Source organism: Scyliorhinus torazame, chromosome 21 (genome assembly GCF_047496885.1).
Source record: "Scyliorhinus torazame isolate Kashiwa2021f chromosome 21, sScyTor2.1, whole genome shotgun sequence".
Taxonomy (NCBI): domain Eukaryota; kingdom Metazoa; phylum Chordata; class Chondrichthyes; order Carcharhiniformes; family Scyliorhinidae; genus Scyliorhinus; species Scyliorhinus torazame.
In genome coordinates this window covers 116,557,277-116,578,858 of record NC_092727.1, presented here as the reverse complement: position 1 = coordinate 116,578,858, position 21,582 = coordinate 116,557,277, and the positions used below count along the sequence as shown (strand labels likewise).

Here is a 21,582-nt window from a genome sequence, read left to right as displayed (position 1 = left end):
ATGGGTAACTTATGTGGCATCGCCCAGTCTACCATGCCCAAGTGCCTTAGAGAGGTCACATATGCACTATTTGCAAGGGCCACTTGTGTAACCACTTGGACCGAGACCAGGTGAACCTAAACGCCAAGTTCATGGGCTTCGCCCACATACCAAGAAAGCCCCAGGTGGAAGGCATCATCGACTGCACATATGTGGCTCTGTGCTCCCTATGGCAGCAGTGGTTCCATTTGTGAACCACAAGGGATGCACTCGCTCAATGTCCAGGTCATCGGTGACCATGCGATGCGCGTTATGCAGGTGTGCGCGCTGTTTTTTGTTTCTGGTGATTTGTCAGCCTTTAACCCCATTAATTTCCCCAGCACCATTTTCTTACTAATTCTGGCTTGGATTCTCCTTTGTGGAGAAGTGCTCCCACCCGTGAAGAATCGGGACTGACCTCCATTGGTGCTGGGAGCGGGGCCTAGGTATGAGTCTCTCTCCTTAACCATGCAAATACATGCATGGTGGAGAGCTTGCTTGATTCCAGCGGAATCCCGGTATTGGGCTGCCATTTGGAGCGGGCGGTTCGATCCCGAGGTTGTGAAGGCAGAGCCAAATATGTGCTCAATTCTTCTGCCACTTCATTGTTCCCCATTATAATTTCTCCGGCTTTTGACTGTAAGGGACCTATATTTTTGACTTTTTTCTCTTCCCGTATTTATTAACATTTTTATGGTCAGTTTCTATGTTCCCTGCAATTTTACTCTTAGACTCTATTTTCACACTCCTGATCAAATTTCTTGCACTCTTTTGCTGAATTATAAAATGCTCCCAATCTTCAGGGTTGCAGTTTTTTCTGGTAATTTTATATGTCTCCACTTTGGATTTAATATCCCTCATTTCATTTGAAAGCCATGGTTATTTTTTCGCCAGACAGGAATGTGTAATTGTTGTATTTAATTTTTTGAAAACGTTTTCCAATTAAGGGGCAATCGAGCACGGCCAATTCACCTACCCTGCACATCTTTGGGTTGTGTGGTTGAGACCCACGCAGGCACAGGGCAAATGTGGAAAATCCACATGGACACTGACCCAGCGCCAGGTTCGAACCCAGATCCCCAGTTCCATAGGCAGCAGTGCTAACCACTGTGCCACCGTGCTGCCAAAATAATTGTTGTACTTCATGTGCACAAGTTCAAATATTAACGATTGCCTATCCACAGTCAACCCCTTTAGTTCGGCTCCTTAATCTATTCCTGCCAATTTGCACCTCATACCCTTGTTGTTCCTTTTATTTAGGTTCAGGACCCTAATTTCAGATTCGATTACTTCAATCTCCATCTTAATGAACAATTCTAACATATTATGGTCGCTCTTCCCCAAGGGACTCAGCACAACAAGAATGTAATTAATCCTGTCTCATTGCACAGTGCCCAGTCTACAATAGCCTGTTCTCTGTTTGGTTCCTCAATGTATTGCTTTAAAAAACCACCACGTACACATTCCAGGAACTCCTCTTCCACCACATCATTGCTAGTTTTGGTTTGTCCAGTCTATTTGTAAATTAAAGTTACCCATGGTTTGTTTAATCTATGTGTAAATTGAAGTCACCCATGATTACAGTTGTCCCCTTATTGCATGCATCTCGGGTTTCCTGTTCGGGGGCCTAGAGACCACTCCCAAGAATATTTTCTACCCCTTGGTGCTTCTTAACTCCATCCATATAGATTCCACATCGTGATTTCCTGAGGCAATATCCTTCCTTGCTATTGCATTGATTTCTCTTTACTAACAATGCCATCCCATTACTTTCTCTTTTTGTCTGCCCTTCCTAAATAATGAATACGCCTGGATGTGCAGTCTCCAACTTTGATAAGCCTGCAGCCATGACTCAGTAGTTGCAACTATATCATAATTGTATATATCTATTTGAGCTGTTTTTTTCAACTACCCTATTGCGATTGCTTGCACATTATGACACAAAGCCTTTCGACTGGTCTTTTTAACCTTGTTCTTTATCTTAGCTTTAATTTGAATTTTGGCCCCATATGTTTCTTGCCCTTGTTTTTTTCTGCTTTCCACTTTTGCTTCTTACATTTCTGCCTTTTGTTTCTATCCTTATTTCTCCCTCCTCTGTCTCCCTGATCAGGTTTCCATTCCTCCTGCCATTCTGGTTTAAACCCTCCCTGACAGGACTAGCAAACATCACCCTCGCCCCCCCTTCCCCCCCTTCCCCTGAGTCATGGAGGGATTTGAAAACAAAGATCAACGTGTCGGCGGACTGGGATATATGTGGTCTGCAGGGATGATGGTTGAACAGACCTTAGTGCAAGATTGGACGCCAGCAGCAGAATCTTGGATGTAGTGTGAAGGATGGGGGGCCAGCCAGAATATCTTCGGAACAGTTAAATTCACAAGTAGCAAAAACATGGATGAGGGGTTCACCGATAGGTAGGTTGAGGCAGGATGGAGTGGAGTGATGTTGTGCAAATGGAAGTCGGTGATCTAAAGACCATAACCATAAAACCATAAGACGTAGGAGCCGAAGTAACCCATTCGATCTGCTCTGCCATTCAATGGGATTGTGACTGATCTAATCTGATAATCGTCAATTCCACTTTCCCACCTTATCCCCATAACCCTTGATTCCCTTACTGATTAAAAATCTGTCTATCTCAGCCTGGAACACACTTAAGAACCCAGCCTCTACAGCTCTCTGTGGTAAAGAGTTCCACAGATTCACTACCCTCTGAGAGAAGAAATCCCTCTTCATCGCAGTCTGAAATGGGCAACCCCTAACTCTGCCCTCTGGTCAAAGACTCTTCTTCAAGGGGAAATAACCCACAGCAGACATGTGGTCAGAAGCTCCTTTTAGGTCAGGTAAGACACCAAGGCTACTAATGGTCTGGTTTAGTCACAGAGTGGGATGGTGTTGCTGTCAAGTTTGTGGGTGGGCACTGAAGACAACGGCTTCAGTCTATTCCAGTTATAGTTGCAGGAAATTTCTGCTCATCCAAGGATATCAGAGAAGCACAATTCAGGGCAGCATGTGGCGCAGTGGCTAGCACTGGGACTGCGGCGCTGAGGACCCGGGTTCAAATCCCGGCTCTGGGTCACTGTCCGTGTGGAGTTTGCACATTCTCCCCATGCCTGCGTGGGTCATGCTAAATTGCCCCTTAATTGGAAAAAAATAATAATTGGGTACTCTAAAATTTATTTTAAAAAAGAGGAGCACAATTCAGAGGCCGTGGGGCTGTTGAAGGAAGTGGTGGCGAGGTAGCGCTGCATGTTGTTTGTGTGCATGTGGAACCTGACATTTGGGGGGATTATGTCACCAAGAGGCAGCATGTCGATGAGAAATAGGAGGGGGTAAAGGTTTGATCCCGGTGGGATACTAGAGGGAATGGTGCAGGAGTGGGAAAATAAACCGTTGCCTGTGATTCCCTGGCTAGGAATGGATTTAAGATTGGAAGCGGTGCAGTCCTTGCCAGCTGGATGATGGAAGAAATTGGAGGAGGGAGGGTATGGTTAATTGTTCCAGCGACTACAGATTACAGATGAGGAGGGATCATTTCCCTTATTCACAGTCACGTGGGATTTCACTGGAGACTTTGACGAGAGCCATTTCAATACTGCGGTGAGAGTGGAAATACGATTTGAGGGATTTACACATGGCGTTGTGAACTGGGTGGGAACATATTTGGGGGGGTGACAAAATGTTCAAGAGGAATGGGAGGTTGGCTGTGGGATGGTGGCTGACAAGGATAGAGGGGTTAAGGGTGTGTTCTCTGAGGAAGGGATGATGGCAGCAGATTTGAAAAGGAGGGGTGTCATACCTGAGGAGATAGGGAACCATACTAGTAAACATAAGAGCTGAGAAAGGAGTTGGGTGGTCAACGCTTTGATAGGGCTGCGGGAACTGGAGTTGGGCCCATGGACAAGCTGATCTTGGAGAGAGCATGAATGTAGTGAAAGATGAGAGCTTAGAAATAGGACATGAGAATCTTTAGGAGATGTTTGGCCTGGTGGGCTACAGGAAGGCTGGAGGCTATTAGCAAAGGCAGTTGGATGGTCTTTATCTTAGAGAAAAAAATATTAGAGAATGTTCATCGCATTTATTCTTGGAGATTCTGGGCGGCACGTTAGTACAGTGGTTAGCACTGTTGCTTCACAGTACCAGGATCCTAAGTTCGATTTCCGCCTTGGGCCACTGTCCGTGCAGAGTCGGCATGTTCTCCCTGTGTCTGCGTGGGTTTCCTCACGGTGCTCCAGTTTCCTCCCACGAGTCCCAAAAGACGTGCTGTTAGGTAATTTGGACATTCTGAATTCTCCCTCCGTGTACCCGAATGGGCGTCGGAATGTGGCGACTAGGGGTTTTTCACAGTAACTTCATTGCACTGTTAATGTAAGCCTAATTGTGACAATAAAGATTATTTTTTTAAATTAAAAATTATGAAATTAAATTAAATTAATGAAGGTGAGCATATAAGAAGCAGGTGCAGGGTTTCAGTGAGACTGAGAAGAGAGGGCAGGGGTAACGTTTGCATTCCAGGATGACCCTGGAATTGGTGCACATTTGAGAACCGAGCGTCTCTCATAAAATATACTCATCACATTACAAATAAAATCTAGGATCTAAAACAGGAATTAAAAAGCAATGTTTCCATTCATAGCGTTGACTCACCTCTATTTGTTCCAGCCGAGATGCTTCAACTGTTTGTTCTCTTTGCATGCCACAACTTGACAGCTCCTGTTACAGCTGACAACCCAGGCACTGCCTTTCGATTGAGCAGGGAGATTAGCTAGAAGGTCATGTTTGTTACAATGTCAAAACCAAGGCTTTTTTTGTGAGATACTAAATACTGTTTAACCAAGGTAGGTAGTGTAGCCATCTAAGATGCCACCTGCAAAGGACCATGGGAATTATGGCCAACCCAGGACTCAGACAGATACACAACCCATGTGTATCTAAAACACAGGTAACCAGACCTGACCGAAACCCCCGCTCGTTTACATTTCAATGGCCCATTTTCCCAGGACAATAGAACTCCAATCAAGCAACCGGTACAGCCACAGACTGATCGGTGCCACTCCCTTGCTCAGAACGCACAACTGCCAAGGTCAATGACTGCTAAGGACCCACCCAGCTACCAAGGCACCCGCCCCTTTATTGGCCAAAATCGAAGAGAGTGATCAGAACCCTGTCGAACGATTGGGTCCAAGGTTTTTTTTTTACCCCCCAGGCAGACCCCCCTTCCCCCTCCCTCCCTCCACCCCCCCTTCACAAGACATCCCCCCCTCCCCCCCCCCCCCCCCCCCCCCCCGGGTTGGTCCAAGGTTAAGGACCGCCCCAAAGAGTGCAAAATCCCAGGGGGGTAAAAGAGACCACAGCCATGTGTTCTGTCTCTTTTGGATCCGGCCTGTGCCAACCCAATTGCAGCAGGAACAGCCAGCCAAGTTCAAGACCAATGATCGCTACCTTATGGATGAGCCCAGCAGAGACAGAGCCACTTTCTTCGAACCAGCCAAGTGAAATCCAGATAAAGGCCTTATCTATTTGCACAGTGCCGGTCTTCCTGAAGTTAAGTATAGGTTATTGTAGCTGATAGGTGTAGTTTAACTCGTAGTAGATATTGTGTTCGCATGTCGACATAACTCTTGTGTATGTAAATAAATCATCTTTTGAACTAACTAACTGGTTGTGTGGCCATTTGATCGATATAAGGGAAGGCTTGTGGTTCACCAACATTATTAATAGAGCAACATTATCGGCGAACTCTGACGGGATCGATTAGAAACTCCGAGAGAACCCACAAACTTTGAATCCAACTGTGAGAAAGAGAAAGAACCACAAGTGCAAGTCCCATATCGACCAAATTACCGAATTTCGGAAGTGTGTATTAACCCGCATGCGTACCTAACAGGAAGAGTAAGGTAAACTCATTAGAATTGTGTACAACTATCGAGGGATTGTGAGCCGGATAATAGCTTAGGCTATACCTGCTGTTCAAATCGCTGCCTTATTCCCCTGTCCCAAATTAAGAGTAGAGAAAGAGATAAGAGAAGTCATGGCCACTAACGCAATGGAAAGATTGATGAATCCACAGGAACCCGAGGTCGGAGCGACCAACAGAGCAGAGCAATGCCCTATATGGGAGGAAGAGTAAAGGAAATACTTAAAGGTGAAGGGATCGCCCCTTTGGTCGAATTTTTGCACTAATGATGAGTCAGGTCCAGGAAAGATAGGACAGACTTGGTGGGAGAACCTAAGCGAGGTCCACAAGAAAAATGTAGAGAAAGTCAGAAAGCCGATGGCAATAGTGTCCTGTTTGGCACAGTTGCGAGGCACAGAGGAGGTTGTGAAGACGCTCCGTAGGCAGTTAATTGAGAAGGAAGAAAAGAACGAGGGAAACAGTAACGAAAGCGAGAAGTTAACAGTTAGCAGCTAAGGATAAGGAAATGGACGATGTAAAACATGCACATCAATCTTGTCTAGTTCACTGTAGTAGCTTCTAGACCCAGTACGATTATGCCTACCAAGATACACAGCGCGCAGTCCTGGTAAGAGAGGAAACAGAACAACAGGTCGCCCAGCTAACTAGCAAATGTGCAGATTTAAAAGCAGCTTTGAGAACACCCCACAGCTCCACGAAGGAACAGAGGCAGAGTACCGTTGACCATGCTAAATGCCAACAGAAGATAGAAAAGCTACAGTCTCTACTCTCAGTACAGAATGGCTTCAGGTACACTTTCGGGCAGGATTTAGATGAGGAAGATGCTCCCGATTGGCAAGAGTTAAACAAAAGCGCCCAAAGATACGTAGAGGACATGGGAAATCAAAATCGAACTCCCCATGCCCCAAAACGAAAAGCACCCGCACCACCGACTGCACAGGCAGCACAGGCCCCCACTCACAATTCGACCCCCATGGATCCGGTTACCACAGAACGTAGGTCATCGGATCAGGATGAGCCTGATTTGTTTACACCACCCGACTATCCATAACCCAATTAAGAGACGCTTGCACGAAAATTATTCCATTCCAGCCCACCGCAGACCCGCACAGCTTCTTTGAGGAGGTGCGCCAACAAAAGGTTATGTACGGCTTAGATGAGAGGGAGGAAGTAAAGCTAATAGTTATGAGCCTTAGCCAGTCCATAAGGTCAGCTTTGCCAGAACCCCAAAATGTAGCAGGAGGAACCCTTCAGGAAATGAAAACAGCCATATTAGATGCCACCGGGTATAACAAAGGGGATCCTGTGGAGGTCTTGAACAAATGTAGACAGAGGAAAGGGGAACATCCGACTGCCTTTGCCGGTCGCCTCTGGATACATTTTAAGGCAGAATTTGGGGATTTAAACCACGCTAACCTCGATGCTGAAGACACTACCAAATGGACTCGCACTTTAGTCTCCCACGCCACAGAAGCAGGTAAAAAGGCTTGCGTAAACTTTGATCCCACAGAACAGGCACACAATGAAGCATGGGTACTGAGACGTTTATCTAGAGCATGGGAACTGTCACTGCAGGAACAGATACAACAGAATGGCCAGGAAGCCACCATGCATCCAGTTAGGTCAGGGACCCGCATGGATAAACGAGGGTAGAGGAGAAGTCCAATATCCCAGGGAACCATACCCAAGGGAGCAATACACCAGAGAGCCTGCTCCACCTTACGTGCTCCGGGGGTCATGTTACAACAGTGGGCAGTCAGGACACTTTGCCCGAGATTGCAGGAGACCCCCACCACCAGCTAGACTAGCCCCCAGATATGAAAGAGAACACCACCCACAGCAGCTACAAGGTCCCAGCTGCCCCATGCAAACTGTGAGCGCTTACCCGCCTCTTCTCATGGCAGGGACACCTCAGCAAATCCACTTCATTTTTGTTTCTCTCCTCCTTCCTCTCTTCTTCGGTCACACTACACCGACTCCATATGCTAGTTGCACCCCAGGCCAAACGTGATTGCGGCTAACAAATATATAAAACTGGCCGCCTTGCAATTCGGCTGGTTAAGCAAAGCCTCAACCTCCCATGGTTGTGATTTAAGATGGAGACTTGTCGGAGAAATTGTCTGGTCACTCCCCGCATTGACCACAAGCTGCAAGAGTCTCTGTACTTTAAAAATTTGCATTTCTTGCCTCTCCAAAATGGTATTCAAAAAAAAAGGGAGTCACAATGGTGACAATCATAACGATAACGGGTAATTGGAGTAAGGAGAGAAAGACTAATAAAACAAGATATTAACCAAAGATAATAACAGATACTATGCTTGCACCCCCAGGATTACTGGGAAAACAGAAAATACAGGATGAAGCAAGGACTGCTGACAGGCGTTTGGATCATCGCTGGACTTCTGCAACTGCGCGCGCAACGGACTCTTGTTACAAACCCCACACCAGCCCCGAACACTACCACACAACAGACCACCACCAGCCCGGACTACCCCCACCTGGTACGAAAACATCGCCAAATGGAACTCCCTTTCATGCATAGTAGAGGCCCTTCTAGTAATTGCAATAATCTACAGTGTCATTCAGACACTCCAACTCCGTAAAAGGCGAGCAAAAGCCTCCCGCTCCCCGATATATACAGTCCGAGCCCCCTTCTTTGGACAACAAAATTGAACTCATGTAACAATCGCTGCTAAAAATAAACCATGTACCTCTTTAACTTTATTAGGATGAAGTAGAAATGTGATGCTGCTGTTTTAAATTTTGTACTGAATATATGTTCTTTGATATTCACCAGCAGCAAGAGAGTAGCTTAGATAGCGTTAGCTAGACATCAACTGTGCGGATAAATTAAATGTTTTATAGTGACCTAAATTATAGTAACCTTTTGAGATAAATTAATTTATGGATGTATTAATGGAATATTAGGTAAATGTCCCAAACCATAAGATGGAGTAGAGTAGAACCTTGCCTTGACCAAGGGTGACCGGTCCACCAAGGATGAACAGGGATCAATAGTGTGATCCACCACGCTTCGCATTCAGGATCAAGAGGACGGAATGTAGCCATCCAAGATGGCCACCTACAAAGGACCATGGGAATTATGGCCAACCCAGGACTCAGACAGATACACAGCCTTTGTGTATCTAAAACATTGGGAACCAGACCTGACCGAAACCCCCGCTCGTTTACATTTCAATGGCCCATTTTCCCAGGACAATAGAACTCCAATCAAGCAACCGGTACAGCCACAGACTGATCGGCGTCACTCCCTTGCTCAGAAAGCACAAATGCCAAGGTCAATGACCGCTAAGGACCCGCCCAGCTACCAATGCACCTGCCTCTTTATTGGCCAAAATCGAAGAGAGTGATCAGAGCCCAGTCAAACTATTGGGTCCAAGGTTAAGGACCGCCCCAAAGAGCATGAAATCCAGGGGGATAAAAGAGAGCACAGCCATGTGTTCTGTCACTTTTGGATCCGGCCTGTGCCAACCCAATTGCAGCAGGAACAGCCAGCCAAGTTCAAGACCAATGATCGCTACCTGATGGATGAGCCCAGCAGAGACAGAGCCACTTTCTTCGAACCAGCCAAGTGAAATCCAGATGAAGGCCTTATCCATTTGCACAGTGCCGGTTGCCCTGAAGTTAAGTATAGGTTATTGTAGCTGATAGGTGTAGTTTAACTCATAGTAGATATTGTGTTCGCATGTCGACATAACTCTTGTGTATGTAAATAAACCATCTTTTGAACTAACTAACTGGTTGTGTGGTCATTTGATCGATATAAGGGAAGGCTTATGGTTCACCAACATTATTAATAGAGCAACAGTAGATGGAGTCAGACCTTATAGTCAGCCATTTGGTCCATCATATCCCCACCAATTGACAAGTAGCCATCCAGCCCACCCCAATGTCCTGCTTATGGTTCATAACCTTGTAGGTTATGGCACCTCAAGTGCACAAACAAGATTTTGTAAACGTCATGGGGATTTCTGCTTCTATCAGCCAGAGAGTTCCAGGTTCTCACCACTCACTGGCTGAAGTAATTTCCTCTTTAATCCCCTCTAAATCCCCTACCTCTTACCTCAAATTCATGTCCCCCTTTTTATGGATCCTCAGCCAAAGAGATTTCTCTCCACTTTATCTTGACCCCTCGTGATTTTTTTTTGAAAAATATTTTATTAAAGCATTTATAATTTTTAACAACAATTTTCAAGAGGAAAAAACAACCAGGTAAATAACACCCACCCAAGACTCCTCGTGATTTTATACACTTCCATTAGGTCCCCTTAGCCTGCTCTGTTCCAACGAAAATAACCTCACAGCCAAGAGCTAAATGAATGATGGAACAGGCTTGAGGGGATGAATGTTCTCCTCTTCTTCGACACATGTCAGGGTATGGTTTCCCCCGAATTTATGATTCTTGCATTTGAAGAAGTATTTTACCATGAACCAGGCTCCTCATGATTCAGTAAAAATGTAACAAAATACCCTTTGGAAAACTACCCAACGAAGGTGATTCCTGCCAACCAATTCCATTCTGGGCAAAGCCCCTCATTATTTAGATAAATAGTCCTCCCGTTTCAAAACAATCAAACAGTGTCGGTTTCTGAAGGTGCCCGTGAGATTATCATGCCACCACTCAGCAGCTGTTGAACCTGTTATGGGCATGGGCCTCAATTTGTTGCTTTAACCTGTCAGCAATCACACTGATCACTTGTAGCAAAAGAAAACTAACCTTAAATCATTTGTCAGTGTAAGTCTTCAACGACTTACCTGGTTTCAAAGTTAAGTGTTGATCTTCACTGGGCTCGAAGTGTAACATTACCAATTCAAAAATATGTACGTGCCAGTGTTAAGGGATTGCGAGACAGTAACAAATCCATTTTGCAGTTTAGTAAGATATCCATTTTCTATTCAAGCCCTAATGCTAGACGCCAGAAAAACATAATCTTCACATAGGTTACAAACATCTTAATCTTGAGGTTAAGCAACACATTGATCAAATTTGCTATAAATGAATGCATACCAAGGGACTCACTTTTAATTTCATCTATAGGAGATCCATAATTGAGTTCATTTTATGCCTTGCTAAAACATAAAAACCAGCCTGGTACTACATGGCAGATGTTTAGAGAGCTTGGAACTTCATGATAGAAGCTGGCAAGAACTGGAGTAAAGTACTTGCAGACTGTGTAAAATAATATAATTAGAATACAGAAGTGTCAAAATTGTCTTCTGAAGTTTGATGGTGAAATAGAAGAGACCATAGAGTCCATTGAAATCATCAACTACAATGAGTGACCTTGTCCAGCATTGGATGAAAATGCTGTCTATGAGTGTGCTCATGTAAGCCTCAATAAACTCCCAAGTGTTTGGCTCCTGCATCTGGAAACCTCAATTCTTACATTGGGCCACCCTGATGAATTGCAGGTCATAGCCCTGTGCCTGAGCTGCGTCACTCTCCAAGAACTATTTTAAAATTAAAATGGAATGGCCTAATTAGCTGAGAGGCGAGCTTGGCACAGGAGGTGAGAGCTGCTGGCCTGGCACCAGGGGCAGACAGCAGTCATTGCCTCATTGATTCGAGCAGTCAGCTCCTTGAGGCAAAAAAAACTTCCTTGGGTAAGATGGGTAGGAGTAGCATTTTTGCTGGCACTGGTTGGAGCTACAGAGCAGATTTAAAAATAAATGCTAAGCAATTTACCGGGGTCCCCTGGTGTACTTGTAAACTGTGCACAGGGCTGTTTGGGTTCATCAGACAGGCATTAAAAAATTCCAATCTTGCACTGACAAGCCCCTTGATGGTGTTTCCCGAATCTTCATCATGTTGGCCCTTTCAAAATTCAAATCTGTCCCGGCAGAACCCCGAAATGGCCCCTTGGGACCATGATTTTTAATGCTCGCCCGCACCAGGTCTTGAACCCACGGTCCTTTGAAAATCCGTCCCAAAGACTCTACAACTCAGGAAGAGGCCATTCAGTCCATCTGATTTTAGCAGGCATTAATGCTCCTCTCACCCAATTTCGTTCAACCATATCAGTATATCTGTCCATTTCTCCCTCATGTGCTTATTTGGCTGGGGCTTTGACAGGCATTGCAGCCTCAGACCTCTTTTACAACTAGGAACAATTCTGAAAAGCTATAGTTATTTCCTTGGTTAAAGGTCTCCTTTTCAAATTGCTTAATAATCACGCTGCCAGAAAATTACCCCCCCCCCATCTAAATTATTCTATAGAATACTCATAAAATGAAAGTGCTGAATGTAAAGTGTTTTTTTAATAATGTTTTTAAGTAAACAGGGGTGTCATTTTCCGACCCCCCGCCGGGTCGGAGAATAGCCGTTGGCCGCCGTGAATCCCGCCCCCGCCCCCGCCCCCGCCGAAGTCTCCGGTACCGGAGATTGGGCGGGGGCGGGAATCGGGCCGCGCCGGTTGGCGGGACCCCCCGTTCAATTCTCCAGCCCGGATGGGCCGAAGTCCCGCCCAGAAATTGCCTGTCCCGCCGGCGTAAATCAAACCTGGTATTTACCAGCGGGACCAGGCGGCGTGGGCAGGCTCCTGGGGGGGGGGGGGGGCGCGGGGCGATCTGACCCCTGGGGGTGCCCCCACGGTGGCATGGTCCGCGATCGGGGCCCACCGATCCGCGGGCGGGCCTCCGCTACGGCCTCCACCATGGCGGAGGCGGAAGAGACTCTCCCCACTGCGCATGGGCGGGAAACTTTCAGCGGCCGCTGACGCTCCCGCGCATGCGCCGGGAAACTGTCAGCGGCCGCTGATGCTCCCGCGCATGCGCCACATTTCCGCGCCAGCTAGCGGGGCAACAAACGCCATTTCCGCCAGCTGGCGGGGCGGAAATCCCTCTGGCGTCGTCCTAGCCCCAACATTGAGGGGCTAGGCCCCTAGACGCTCAATGTTGGGGCTAGGCCGCCAAAGATGCGGAGCATTCCGCACCTTTGGGCCGGCGCGATGCCCGTCTGATTGGCGCCGTTGGGGGAGAATTTCACCCCAGGTATTTACTTACAGATATTTAATTACAGATTACTTACAGATATTGATATTTTCATGTCACTCTCAGTGCTTACCCCTGCCAGTGGAGATAACTTTTTAAAAAAAGTAAAATTGGAAGGACATCAACAATTGTGTGGTGGTGGGCGGCACGGTGGCACAGTGGTTAGCACTGCTGCCTCACGGCACCTCGGACCCTGGTTCGATTCCGGCCCCGGGTCACTGACCGTGTGGAATTTGCACAATCTCCCCATGTCTGCGTGGGTTTCACCCCCACAACTCAAAAGATGTGCTGGTTAGGTGGATTGGCCACTCTAAAATTGCCCCTTAATTGGAAAAGAAAAATAATTGGCTACTTTAAAAAAAAATTTTTTTTAAAGAAAGCACATAGAATGTTTTGAATACAAAGGCAGGGGTGTAGCTGAAAGTTTGTGTGCAGTTCTGGTCACCACATCACAGGAAAGCCATAATTACCCTGGAAAGATTGCAGAAGAGATTTTTAAGAATGTTGCCAGGGCTTGAAAATTGCAGCTATGATGAGAGATTGGATAGGCGAGGGTTGTTCTCCTTAGAACAGGCTGTGGACCAGATGCTGGAAAATGGGTTGAAAATTAGTGGCTAATTTATTTTTTCTCTTTTTGGCTGGTGCAGACACAATGGGCTGAATGGCTTGTTCTGCACTTTAAGCTTTTGATAGTTCTACATTAATGGGTATGAATGGTCTTTGAGGGCATATAAATAGGTGATAGTTGGGACACTGGGCTGAGTGGGAGGGGAGTTATGAGACTGAACAAGTCAATAAACTTCCTCAATAAAGGAAGGTTCTATGGGGCGCATTTTCCAGTCCCGTCCGATGCGCGATTTGTCACGGGCGGGACAGAAAACTTGACAGGCCATTGAAAGGCCCGTTGATCCGGGCAGTAATTTCTGGGCAGGTGGCACCGGGAAATCCCGCTCTGTGCCTTGGTTTCGGCTTCACCAACTAGCTGGGATCTTATTAAGACTGATCCCTGGCTGTGCTCATTCCTGTTGAAACTCGAGACCTTTATGTCCCCCTGCATCACATCGCCACAGGCTCATGGTTAAGGTGCAAAACTAGCAGGAACAGAAAGCATGAAAATTTCCAAGTTCCACCGCGATCTTATTCTGCAGATAAAAATGAAGGTTACTTGTGTGGAAGACCAGCCTTTGATTTATTAAACTTGAAATTTTACATTTTCATCCAGGTTCCGGGGGATTGATGGACTGGTGGCAGCCGGCATTGACAGAAAAATAGCTATTATCAAAATACTTTTCAACAGTTACTTCTATATTTCAAATTTCACAGAACTGACAGCCCAAAGAGAACATTTGTCTTCAATCCTCGCTTGTTCTCTAACCAAATGGAGGCACGCGTTCACATGACTCCCAAGTAGTTAACAACAGACAGACACAAGAACAACGGCCCATTGACCGATGACAGTTGGACGTTTTGGTCAAATGATATTCACAGTGGGAAGTCTGAGATTATGAGGATGATATTCACAGTGTTTGTTTCAATCTCACATTAAGAAAGCTGCAGGTGAATCTGGAGCTGTGGGAGGGTGTTTTCTTAACACAACTGAAGAGAAAGCATAAGAACTGAGGGGATAGCGCTAAGACCACTTATTAAACAAACAGTTCCTTTTTGTATGTTTTGCCCCCAAAACCAATGCTATAACGTTGAGTATTATGAATGGAATTAGCTTTGATATGAAACTAATAGTCAATTCAGTTTTTATAACATATTTGTATAGCGGTAACAAAATGATCATTGCAGAATATCAACAGTGGGGTCCTAACTAAAATTACTTTGCAGAACAAACCGTAGCAAGGCGAATATCCCATCCCATATAAACTACATAGCAAAACAGTACAATAATTCCTGTGTAAGCTAGTTCCTCTGCTGAACTTCTATCCTAAGCCAAGCAAAATGGAGTAGGCAAGTAGGATGTAGGGAGTTCCAGAACCTCCGAGGCCTATGGAATTCTGCGATATTCTCCTTTGTGAAAGCAGACAGAGTGGCAGCTGCTCCTCGTGAGTCAACCACTCTCCTCAGGGAGATAGTCGTATGGTTGGAAGACCAAGTTAGACAAATAAACAGTTACTTCCTTTGGTAAAATGCATATGCTGCATCTTCGGTAGCTTTACTGCTGACGTGGAATGTCCAAACCGAATTCTAAACCTCAAATAAATGAAACTATTTGAGGTAAAATAGCGAACACCCAAATTACTTTTCGTCTAACTGAAAATAATTTTGCCCCAGTTTTAATTTGGGCTTGCTGACACAACAACTGCCACTGTGCTATAAATACAATTCATTATCCAAAGCGTTTTGCTTCGTCTCAAAGCTACTCAAAACGCTGGCACTTGTAATTAGAAAATGTGCCTCTATGAGGCAAGTTTGTGAAAACACTGAACATTAAAACATAAACTCTGAACTTTGCCAGAAAACAAAATGACTTGTGTGACATAAACCATAAATTAATGTCTTAAGCAAATAATTCGCTTTGAATGTTATCAAGATGTTTTAAATAGAATTTATTAAAAATGGCGGTAACCTATCAATCTGAATTGTTGGAACATATATGGTTATCTGATATTGCCTTATTTTCTTGTTAGATTTTCAAAAGCAGTTAGCAATAAACTCAATACACATAGACAGTGTGCTCATTATTCCAATTATCATCAAATTGGCTAGTGCCCTCAAACCTTTCAGGTTAAATTTCTGATCCATCCATTCCCAGCCGTTAAACATGGGCTTGGCATTTGTGGAGCTCCCTTCATGATGGGCGATGATAACTGATGGATGATGGTCGAGTACAGGAAAGTCAGTTGTAACACTGAGCCTCTTGGCATCATTGCCTTCAAGTTTCCTCCTGAACTTTTATATTGAAAATGTACTCTGAGCTAAAAGGGGGGGGGGGGTACATTTCACTTCCTCCATGTTATCAACCCAACTGAGACAACTGAACTGGGGCCGCACATGTGCTTAATTTCAGGCTTCTTTGCATGAACAGCAGCATGTTCTGTGATGTGCTATTGATTTTTCATCAACCATTTTGGTTTCAAAACCATTTTTCTTCAAAGTGTTCTTTTTCAGATTTTTGTCTCTTTTTCTATATTAAAAAAAAACGCCCTCGCACAGAATACCTTTACTAATGACTGACACATGTTTAAAGAACTCACAAAAATATTGTGCAAAATAGACTGGTAACCCATGGTTCTACCAGAAACCTACGCACATCTACATCAGTTTTGAAACTGTCTTTGTAACTGAAACCATATTTTCTTAATATGAAGTTCATCTAAATATATTTGCAGTATAAAACTGCTGATTATAGATGTTAAAGCAAGGAGGCAGAGTTCTGCCATGCATATAACTTATAACGTTCACATTTATGACTGCATAGTTCCCTTTAGTTTTTCAAAATGTCTGTAATGATTTGAACCCTGAAGTCAATATGGTGCAAAAAGAAATGGTGTATGTGTCGCCCTCAGAGGGCCGGGCATGGCTCTGAAGAAAGCTGGTCCAAGAAATGGTGTCTGGAAGAGTGTGGCGGGCCGAAGGGCAAGGTTCGGCAGAGCACAGACTGCAGCTGCTGTTAGAGGATTTGGTAAGAAACCAGTTGCCAATGGTTTTGTGAGATGCTTCTGAAAGGCCATCTTTGTCTGATGAAAGAAAATAAATAAAAATGATTAAGTTGTCCCAACCATTCCTGGACCAAAATAGACTTCACTTATGCTTCTTCCCAGCTGAGTCCTCATCAAGACTCTCAACATGCTACCTTCATATATTCACTTAATCTTGCCGTAGGCATTTCACCGTTATCAATCCAACTTAGGAGCAGAGAAGATTTTTCTGGACACCATGGGAGTCAAGAGATACAGGAAAGTGGTGTTAAGTTAGAAAATCAGCCCTGATCGGATTGAATTACTGGGCAAGCTCGAGGGGCTTTATGGTCTACCCCTGTTCCTGTTTTGCATCTTCTTTACAGCACAGAAGGAGGCCATTTGGCCCATTGTATCTATACTGCCTCTTTACAACAACATCCAGAACACTGTCCAGCTCTCTTTCTGGCAACATCTTTTTCCATTTAAAATGATTTAACCACTTTGCCTTCAGAAGCTGCTATGGCCTCTGCCTCAACTACTCCCTATGGAAAAGTACTTTATACCCTCGCATCCCTTTATAAAGCAGTTTTTCCCAATCTCTGTTCACTCTCCCAATGACAATTTTAAGTTGACAAACCTTTGTCACTAACATGCCAACCCGAGGCGATAGCTTCCACTGATAAAAATAAAGCAAAGTCTTCATAATTTTTTAAAACCTCCAATTTTACTATTTGCCTTCTCTGCTTCTATGAAAATAGTTGCAATATACCAAGTTCCCGCTCAAAGGGTATCGTGTCTCTTTACTGGTAACACACTGACTTCAGTTTCTTACTGTTGCGATAATACTGCATATAGGTGATGCTGACTTTTTTCCCCTTTACTTGTATTTTTCTTCATACTTTATAACCATTACAGTGGAACTCAAAAAAACAATATTTTAAAAAATCTGCTCGGGGATCCTCCGCATAGCCGGCAGCGCACCCATGCCCCCGGGTTTCCCGGTGGCGTGGGGGTGGCCATAATGAAAATGGAGAATCCCGCTGCGGGTGGGGGAATGCTGTGCTGGAAAACGGGGCTGGCGGGACGGAGAATCCCACCCCTGAGCTTATCTTTCTAGAGGGAAGTTGGTAAATATTGTGCTAAGACACGGGATATTAGCCTTGGAAGTTGGATTTCCAGGCTGGGCACAATATATATTGTCCAATATTGTACTTTGTATTTAGCTGTTCAAGGGATAGTTATCATTGTTCTACATCCAGTGGCCTTACATTCAATTTTTGAAGGGTAACTTTAGCAAGTTTGTGTGTAAATATTAACATGGAAGGTATTTTCTAGAGTAGACTTGTGCTTTAGCTCATCCTCAAACCTAAAACTGTGTCAGGAGGGGAAACTTTGGAAAGTGAAGGTAGATATAAGTGCACAATGAGCACCTTGGTGAAAGAAAATGAAGTCAGGCAATATTTGCCTATTCAGAGCTTAATTTTTAATTGACATTTTGCAAAAGTTACTTTCTAAATAAAGCAATTTAGCAACACATGGCTCATTACATTTATGGTAGTTTGTTGCATTATTTTATTACCAAATTTATTTCGGTTTCTTTTCCCATGTATTCCTAATTTTAAATTGCAATAAAACAAATTGTTGTTAGTTTGGCCTGCAGGATCGCAAAGTGTGAGTTTATTAATACATCACAATAACATGAACAGATCGCCGCAACTGGGGTCATTGTTAACCTAGGTTCATGGAAGTCAGATTATCATTCTGGATCATAGTCTTGACAGAATTACTTAAGTGTTGAGCGAAATGGCGCTTAAGAGTACAGGAATGTCAAGTGACAATTGAATCAAGTGTTGCTTAATTCCTTTTGCACAGCACAGTTCTATTTAAATCATTTTTGTTGACCTCTCAGGACGATCGTGTTTCCTTGAGAAACCAATATACATATGATCATGTTTTTGTTCAATGCATATTGTGGTATAGCAAACTTTCATAGACTGGCTTGCTCATTGTGTGTGCCAGCATTCAGTCGTTGGAGAAGCCAGCCAAGTTGGAGTAATATGTTCAGAATGCGCTGGTGCCACTATGAAAGAAGTAGTCAACAAGGTTAACAAAACTGTGCAGTCATTACCCAATCCTCCAAATATGTCAATAAACAAACTGGGACTAGAGTGCTCACCGCCAACACCGCAGTCTGTTGAAGCTTGGTAAATGGACTGTACTTGGGCTTAGATGGTTTTCCTGTAAGCCTCTCCTTATGTCTTCTACTAGTCATGTGCTGCATTGGAAATCAAGCAGACTTAAAAATAAACAGAGTGCTTGAAAGAAAGACTTTGTTCAGTCATTTTGGCGAAAGTACAATATTAACACTGTATAACAACAGTATATTAAGTTAATATTGCTTGCCCTTTGTCTTCATGCAACTTTTACATAACATTTGCCATAACTTTTAAAGAGATCTGCTGTAAAAGGGCAAGCCTCAAAATGACTTTATCCATCAGACTCCACATTAAATGGAACAGCCTGGATTCTGCGATAGTAATGACAGCACAACTATCCCTGTCATTACTCCTCTGAAACTGACAGCAATTTCTGGAGTCCGCACATGCACAGTTAAACAGGGATACCCACAAGTTGCTGTCATTGATTCCACGCTTCTCCAGAGAGTGCACAGGTTCAGGTCCCCCAGACTGCAATCAATGGGAAATCTGTGAACTGATGAGAACTTGCACTCTAATGCCGTCAAATCTACTGCAAAAACCCTTGAAAAAGTTACACTTTGATGAAGAGGATGTAACTGGGTTTTTAATGACGTAATGAATTAAAAATTATTGCCAGACACTCTCCCTGGCCATAAAACAGCAGTTTTGTCGATGTTGAATGATAAATTTCTCCACTTTGCTCAGAAATTACACAAATTTTTAATTTTAGAAAATGTTTAGCTTCTATCTAAATCCCAAGTGGGTGTCCCAAACATTCATTGCGTTCTCTGCAAAATTTAAAATGAAAGGTGAAGGAACTATAAGTGCTTTTGATTTCCTGATTTATTGTCTGTGAGAATACTTCAATGTGATTTGCTGCTTACCTTGCTTGCAGCAGATTTAAACTGCCGGGGGGGAGAAGGGAAATTTAAAAACAATTATTTAATGGTATTTGCGGATTGCTGGTTAGGTCAGCAGTTTTATTGCCCATCCTTAATTGCCCTTCAGAAGGTGGTGGTGAGCTGCCTTCTTGAACCACTGCTGTCTGTGCATAGTGACACCCACAGTGCTGCCTGGGAGAGAGTTCTGCCGCACAGAGTTCGCTAGATCTTTGTGGATAGGTTTCTTCAAAGTTAGTGAAAAGCTAATGATCAGAACCAATATCCCTGTTGACAGAAGTACATAGGAGAAGCTGCAATTTCATAAAATAAGATATTGCTTATTAGCCGCCATGCGCAGCCATGCTTTGTTCTGTAGTTTCATTCAGGAGTTGTAACCAATGAGAAGAACGCGGCACTATCTATGATTTGGGCTTGTCCAATCAGAATCTGCCAGTTTAGATTGTGACAGAGGATTCTCTGAATCCTTCAGCCTTTGGCAGCTTGCTCCCACCTCTCCATCTCACTCCTCACAAGAGCTCGCTCTTAGAACTCACGACAAGTTTTAAGCTGGTTCATCAGGGAGGCCTCTACAATACTCCCTCTGTCTGCCTTTGTGGGAATGAGAAGCGTGGCAGGATGTTCAAGTGCTATTTTCCGATGGGATTTCCCATTGAAGCCTCCCCACATTGCCGGGAAACCTGGGATGGGGGGGGGGGGGGGCGCTGCCAGCGGGAACAGAGGATCCCAAAGGCCGGAGAATTCCGACCTGTGTCTCGCTAGAAACTGGCATTCTGAATTGGCTTTCAGAATGATGATGAATTCCACTGGCTCTCAGTTAACTATGGAAACTGTAGGAAATATATCCCACCTTTCTCTACTATAGAGAGATACATTTCATTGCCTGGGTGAGGCTGATATGGTTTTAACTATGAAAGTAGAATTGGGCTTAGGGTGAATGTAAGCACAGCCTAGAGATTGAGCCTTGTGCTGATGGCGTGTTATAGTTTACTCAGGTTGTCCGAGGTATTGTGGCAACATGCACTTTCCACATTCTGGAGCTATGGGTGGTGGTGGTAGTGGCTCCAATGTTCTTTCCATCACATTATCAGGAATCTCTCTTGCTCAATGGAGTGCGTTGGAAGGAGTTGTAGACCAATGTCAACCAGTCTGGCAACATTATGAACGCATATTCCTTGGCCACCAAGTCCTGGTGGGTTGGACTTTAACCCCGAGCGTCTAGCTGAGAGGCAGGGATGCCACCCACTGTGTCCCTTTGAGCCTCATGCACTGCACATATAAATCCTCAAGCTGACATTTTAGCCCAATTTATTAAACACAGCTAATGTGTACAAATTACCTCAACTCAGAAATGAACATGAATATTTCTAACGATCCATAGCTTCATAGTGAATATTTGCTGTAGCCAGATGTGTTTATTCCTTACCATTGAATGGCCAAACTTCCCTCTGTTTGTAAAAGACAGAAACAAAACTGAGGGGCGTAGATGTCGAGTTAAACTAACATGTATATTTTTGTTGAAAGTTTCAGGTACGCACTGAAGCCACCCATTATAAATAATCTTGTTTGAACAGTGGCCTGCATGTGCATACTGTTAGATACTGAATTGAGCTATTGAAATTGTGTGCATTTAGGATTTTACACATTCTGGCTTTACAGGTTGCAACAAGTCAGTGTTAGAAGTTAGTAGTCAGGGGAATTAAGGAATAAGATCAAAGAGTTACAATTGGTTGTCATCTCTAAATAAATGATGACATGCAATGGCCCAATATTTTAAATGATTTGCACCAGAATGAAATTTGGTAGCATCTTTCCTGTGATAAAACGTCCTGAGAAACATTGCAGAGCAGTTGGAGAATCCGAGCTGGAAGAGGAAGAGAAATGATGGGCAGTTTCCATAGGCAACGTCAGA

At 44.3% G+C, this 21,582-nt stretch overlaps 1 protein-coding gene across 5 annotated transcripts in view; it reads right to left on the bottom strand.

The window, feature by feature from the left end:
* Positions 1-15,483: 15,483 nt before the first annotated feature.
* Positions 15,484-21,582, bottom strand: part of znf385c (zinc finger protein 385C) — a 520,410-nt gene continuing 514,311 nt past the window's right edge. For all 5 annotated transcript variants that reach the window (XM_072487338.1, XM_072487339.1, XM_072487340.1 and 2 more), the window contains exons 7-8: positions 18,750-18,848; positions 15,484-16,630 (exon numbers count right to left, since the gene is read on the bottom strand). In XM_072487338.1, the coding sequence (XP_072343439.1) occupies positions 16,418-16,630; positions 18,750-18,848 (312 nt within the window). In that variant the 3' untranslated portion in view covers positions 15,484-16,417. The remainder of the gene's footprint in view (positions 16,631-18,749; positions 18,849-21,582) is intronic.